We start from the raw sequence: 6,000 nt of genomic DNA on the forward strand, positions 1-6,000 counted from the left end.
ATCATGGAATCATGGAATGGTTAGGGTTGGAAAGGGACCTCAAAGCACATCCAGTTCCATTCCCCTGCCATGGGCAAGGACACATCCCACTGGATCAGGGGCTCCAAGCCCCATCCAACCTGGCCTGGAACACCTCCAGGGATGGGACAGCCACCACGGCTCTGGGCAACCTGGGCCAGGGCCTCCACACCTTCATTGTGAATTGTTTCTTCCTGATGTCCAATTTAAAGCCATTTCCCCTCATCCTCTCCCTGCACTCCCTGATCAAGAGCACCTCCACAGCTTCCCTGGAGCCCCTTTCAGTACCTGAAGCAGCTCTAAGGTCTCCTCAGAGCCTTCTCTTCTCCAGGCTGGACAACCCCAACTCTTATGGGAGGTACTCCAGATCATCTTCATGGCCTCCTCTGGACTCACTCCAGCAGCTCCATGTCCCTCCTCTGCTAAGGACTGCAGAACTGGACACTGGGCTCCAGGTGAGGGCTTAGGAGAGCAGGGTAGAGGGATAGAATTGCCTTCCTCAATCTGCTGGGAAGGCTGAGCATGTTGAAACCCATGCATAAGCATTGGTACATCATTGGACTCCTCCAAGGGCAGCACAGTGTGAGGGTTTTCTTACATTGCCCAGCTCTAGCAGCAAGGTCAGCCTCAAACATCTGCATCAGCCCATCTAGCAAATCTACCCCCTGTTCTGTGCAGAGTAATCCCTGGGTGCAGATCTGAGGTAACGGCAACATAGGTTCTGCAGCCCCTGCCTGCCTGTCCCTGCCCCAGACCACTTTCCTGTGCTCCTCCTCCTTGTCCTTTGCAAAATGTGGTGGCTCTGAAGATCACTAAGGATGCTTTCTCCATGCACACACTGCTTCTTGAGGGCCTTGGAGGCACACAGCAGCCTGCTGGGAGCCTTTGCCTTGCTCGTGCAGGCTTCATTCACACCTCTGTGCCTGTGGGTGTGGAGTAATGAGTGTGCCGCGTTCTTCGCATGCACTTTAAGGGCTCCTCGGAGCTGTCACGCGTAGGTGGGTGTAAGATCAAGAAAGACATGAGCAATTCAGGACTCCCTGCAGGCTCCCAGAATAGTGGTGAGGAGTGAGCTGAGGTACCTGGGGTGGGTGTCTGCCGTGGGTGGCTTGAATGTGACCGGGGTTGTTAAGGACGTTGGCTCATGGGGTTGTTTGTGACAGGCTCAAACAGTGTAGGGGCGGGATGGTGCTCCCCGGGTGACTCTGCACGCTGTGTCCTTCAACAAGGAACACCAACGCTGTGGAAGTGCTTCCAGTGCCATCGGAATACGGGGCTTGTATCCATGAGGGACTGGAGAGGTTCAAGCCATATGGGGATGAGCCCATTGCAAGTCTCCTCCATTCTCTACCAAGCTCTTCATCAGGGAGTGCAGGGATAGGATGAGGGGGAAAGGTTTTGAGCTGCAAGAGGGGAGATTGAGATGAGATCTTAGGCAGAACTGTTTTGCTGTGAGGGTGGGGAGGCCCTGGCCCAGGTTGCCCAGAGCAGTGGTGGCTGCCCCATCCCTGGAGGGGCTGAAGACCAGGTTGGAAGGGGCTTGGAGCCCCTGATCCAGTGGGAGGTGTCCCTGCCCATGGCAGGGAGTGGGACTGGATGGGCTTTGAGGTCCTTTTGATCCCAAACCATGCTGTGATTCTGTGACTCTGTCCCTTCTTCCTGCTGTTCCCTGAAGTGAGGGCAGCACTGAGCACCCTACTTTGCACCAATCTCAGTCCTCAATGTGAAGCTACTGCGCTCTGGCACTCAGGTAGAGGGCTGGTTGGTACTCAACAACCAAGGTCTCCTCACCTTCAGCGTGGCAACAATGACCCCTGCTCCCAGTGCTGGTCCTGGGCTGTGCAGTGCCCTGGGAGTCCATGCTGTGACCAAAGCCATGCCCTTGCACGAAAGAGCAGCTTCTTGTCACCAAGGCATAGCCATCTTCATGGTGATGCCCACCCAAACCATGAATCATGGGCTTCCTCTCAGCAGCTCCTCAGTGAAGGACCCCCTGGTCCTGCTCCCTGGCACTGCCCTCCCATTCACCCCCTCCTCTTCAGATGCTGTTTTAAGCTTGGTGCAGTCAGCGCTGTAGCGGGATGACTGATGGAGCGCACGCTGCCTCGTGAGTGAAGGAGGTGGGGGCTGCAGTTCCTGAAGTGAGGAGGCTCTTGACATAACCAATACGCTCCTTCCTCCCTCAAACACCTCCTCTATGAGGTGAAGAGAGGCTGAGAGAGTTGGGGTTGCTCAGCGTGGAGAAGAAAAGGCTCTGGGGAGACCTTAGGGCAGCTTCCAGAATTGAAAGGGGCTCCAGGAAAGCTGGGGAGGGGTTCTTGATCAGGGAGTGCAGGGATGGGACAAAGGGAATGGTTATGAGGTGCAAGAGGGGAGATTGCAATGAGATCTTCAGGAGAAATGTTTTGCTGTGAGGGTGGGAAGGCCCTGGCCCAGGTTGCCCAGAGCAGTGGTGGCTGCCCCATCCCTGGAGGTGTTCCAGGCCAGGCTGGATGGGGCTTGGAGCCCCTGATCCAGTGGAAGGTGTCAGGGGAGTTGGAACTGGCTGGGCTTTAAGTCCCTTCTGACCCAAACTGTTCCATGATTCTATGAAACATACCCACATCCCTCTGATCCCTTCCAGCCTCACCTGAGGCTCCTCTCGCTGCATGATTCCCAATATGCTTCTGCCCTCTGCTCTCCTTCAACCCTTCCCAGAAGCCCCCTTCCTGCTCTGCTCCCCCGTGTCTCACTGATGTTGATGTCTGTCCTCCTCAGTTCTGTGAGTAACCACTGTGGGGTGAGCTGAGTGCAGACAGATCTCTGACCTCAGCCTGTTTGCTTGGGCTGCCCTGTAGGCATCAGAAGTCCAGGCAGGACATTGGTTTTCATCTGACAGTGCATGTCCAGAGCTGGTCAGATCAACCTCAATGCCGTCAGTGGTGTGGGCTCCATCTCCTTCAGCTCTGGTGGGAGACCAGACCCAGGGCTGCAGTGGAGATGTCTCCATGCAGGGGCAGATCCTGCCCTCTGGATGGTGTCTGGCAGGGCAATACCAGGGGACACTGCATCCCTGGACACCGCATCTCTGGACATTGCATCCTTGGGCACTTCATCCCTGGACATACATCCCTGGATGCTGCATCCCTGGACACTGCATCCTTGGACATTACATCCCTGGACATTGCATCCTTAGGCACTTCATCCCTGGACTTACATCCCTGGATGCTTCATCCCTGGACAACACATCCCTGGACATTGCATCCTTGGGCACTGCATCTCTGGACAGACATCCCTGGATGCTGCATCCCTGGACACTTCATCCCTGGACATTGCATCCTTGGGCACTTCATCCCTGGACACTGCATCCCTGGACACTGCATCTCCAGAGATGGACAGGAGGAAAAACACCTTTTCCCATCAGGCCACATCTGCCAAGCCTCATGTCCCAACTAAAGGAGAGTTTGATGAAACAGTTCTGACAATCTGGCAGTGAAACATATTTTTTCCATCCTCAGCTCTGAGGACAGCTGATCCATTTTAGCTCCAGCTCACAGAAAGTTCTCCGTAAAACAATCACCACATGAAATTCCAGCCCCTACAGGTAATGTTTTAATTGACTCGAATGGGGCCAATGATGGAACTGAACCAGCTGCCAGAAGTCATGGCTGGTGATGAGATACCTTGAGAAAAGAGTGAGTCAAACTACCTGAATGCAACTTTTGCCCTTCTCACACCTCCTTCTTCATTTTTTTTTCTCTTCTCAAGGTGCAAAGCAACACGTTTGTATAGAGAAAACTTGTGAGGGTTTTGACAGCACAGAAAAGGGAATAAGCAGCATGCTGCCACTAGTGTGATTTCAGCTATTGTCACTGCAAATAGAGACAAAGACAGAAAGTTCTTACAAAAATATTTATTTTCCAGATTTTGAATTAAATATGACATAAAAAATACAATTAATTTAGTACAGCAAATAGAACCTGAGCATAAGTCTTTGTTTAAAAAAATATATCTATTAAATAACATTCTTATCTGTCTGGAGTGGAGTTATTGCACCTTATCCCTCTCTTATAGAAAAACTAAATAGCAAAACACTAAATTCAGATTCTAGCACATTCCTAATTAGCGTGAAATGGCATTGAGGCATTCCTAATGGAGCCCGCGCTGGCCATGGCTCACTCGTCGTGGGGTACACAGGGCAGCAGGGTCTGTCCCGGGAGCTCAGTTCAGCTCCAGGTCATTCACGTACTGCTGGACCCAGTCCTGCTCAGGGTTGGCGCAGACTTGGCGGCCCTTCCTTGTGACAAACCTGTGGGGTGCAGAGAGGAGATCTTGATGAAAGTGAAGGAACCCAGATGGGAACCCAGCACCATCCTCTGGAGGATCAGCAGGATTTGGGTATGTGGCACATCATGCCCATCGTGTAGATGGAGCAAGACTTGAGCGAGCCCCTGAGTGCGGTGCTCACAGACCATCACCTTACACCTCTTGCCTGCCCATCCCTCCCATCTCCTGGGTCCAGATGGAGAGAGTGTTGGGAGAGAGGTGGGAGAGCACTGCAGGGAAGGGCACCTTGCCCAGCTTCTCCCAGGGCTCAGCAGGATTTGGGCAGGCAGCACATCATGCCCATCGTGTGAATGTTCATGAAACACCATGGAACATTCAAGGCCAAGTTGGATGGGGCTCTGAGCAGTCTGATCTAGTTGAAGATGTCCCTGCTCTCTGCAGCGGGGTCGGACCGGATGATCCTCATTGTCCCCCTGCATGCTGAGCCCATGGAGCATCACCTTGAATCTTCTGTCCCTCATTCTCTGTCTTCACCCTCAATCCTCCGTCTTTTGAAAAGGGGCCTTTCCCTCTCCCCCCCAAAGGCAGAGCCCACCACCACCCTGGAGAACAGAACTTACACGACAGCTGGCTGGGAGCACTGGCTGTTGGTCTCATAGTACTCTACCACGAAGCTGCGGGGCAGCTGCCGGGAGGCGTAGGTGAAGCAGCAGGAGGTTGGTGGGTCGGAGCCAACTGTGAAGGGCAAAGAGAGTCATCAGCAGTGGCAAGGGATGGGGAGCCAGGATGGGGAGCTGCGACCTCCCAGGTCTGGGGAGTGAGGAGGGCTTGGAGGAGGAAGAGAAAAGAAAAGGGCTTCTTTCTTCTTTGGTTCCTTTTGGGTTCACCCTGAGCTGGTGCTGACACAGCCCTCGCCGTGCTTTGAGTGCTGCATTTCCCATGGCAGGAGAGCCCCACTGGCCCTGGAGCACCTCCCTGAGGATGGTCTGGCTCGGCAAAGGACCCAGGGGTGGAAGGGCTAGCAGAAGGGCCCTGTCCCTGCAGCAACATCTCTCCTGTCCCCACTTAGAGAAAGGCGGGGTGAGCCCAAACTTACATGGAGCAGCAGATGTCTGGTAGCAGAAGGCGGCAATGAGAATGGCGAGGGTAGCCACAAAGACCTTCATGTCAGCGGAGATGTGATGGCTGAAGCTGAAGCTGAAGCAGGCAAGTGGAGCTTGAAAGCCTCTTTTCTGTCTGGTGCTGAGACAGCCATCGAGTCCTCAATTTATGGGGTGAGGAGGTCTGAGCAGCGGCTTGCGTAGGCATGGTGGAATTTCCCCCAGAGAGGAGGCTGCTTGTGGAACAGTCTTGTGGTGGAACACAGCAGCAACCCCAGTGCTGGAAGAGAGAAGCTCTGCACTCGATTCAGAGCCTCCCCATTGACACAGGATATGAAACAGTCCCCATTGCTATTTCTGTTTCTTTCGTGCACATCCCTTAGTAAGAAGTTCCTCTGTGGAGGTTCCTGCATTTGTCAACAGACCCCTATTACCCAATTGGCCAAAGCAGCTTGGAGGTGAAATTGCATTCTTCCAAGAGCTGTGCAAGTGGGCTGGAGAGCACGGATGAGATGAGACTGGACGGCGGAAAAGGGGCTGAGATCTCGTCTGCCATGGCCTCTTCCCCTCACAAACATTCACAGCCCATGCTGTCCCAGTAGCAGGAGATGGGAGC

At 53.8% G+C, this 6,000-nt stretch overlaps 1 protein-coding gene across 1 annotated transcript; it reads right to left on the reverse strand.

Moving 5' to 3' along the window:
* Nucleotides 1-3,982: 3,982 nt before the first annotated feature.
* LOC104057334 (C-C motif chemokine 4 homolog) lies at nt 3,983-5,631 on the reverse strand. Its single transcript, XM_009558685.2, has 3 exons — nt 5,381-5,631; nt 4,905-5,019; nt 3,983-4,306 (listed from the first exon to the last, which is right to left on the reverse strand). The coding sequence occupies exons 1-3, from the start codon at nt 5,448-5,450 to the stop codon at nt 4,219-4,221; spliced, it is 273 nt and encodes a 90-aa protein (XP_009556980.2). The 5' UTR covers nt 5,451-5,631; the 3' UTR covers nt 3,983-4,218.
* Between the last annotated feature and the right edge of the window lie 369 nt (nt 5,632-6,000).

This window comes from Cuculus canorus, chromosome 20 (genome assembly GCF_017976375.1).
Source record: "Cuculus canorus isolate bCucCan1 chromosome 20, bCucCan1.pri, whole genome shotgun sequence".
In the NCBI taxonomy this organism is placed as follows: Eukaryota; Metazoa; Chordata; class Aves; order Cuculiformes; family Cuculidae; genus Cuculus; species Cuculus canorus.

Excerpts from the sequence above, each read along its gene's own strand:
- LOC104057334 (XM_009558685.2), bottom strand. The coding sequence starts at position 5,450 with ATGAAGGTCTTTGTGGCTACCCTCGCCATTCTCATTGCCGCCTTCTGC. Across the intron at positions 5,020-5,380 it reads CCAGACATCTGCTGCTCCAT|TTGGCTCCGACCCACCAACC; the intron begins GTAAGTTTGGGC and ends TGCCCTTCACAG. Across the intron at positions 4,307-4,904 it reads TGCTCCCAGCCAGCTGTCGT|GTTTGTCACAAGGAAGGGCC; the intron begins GTAAGTTCTGTT and ends TGCACCCCACAG.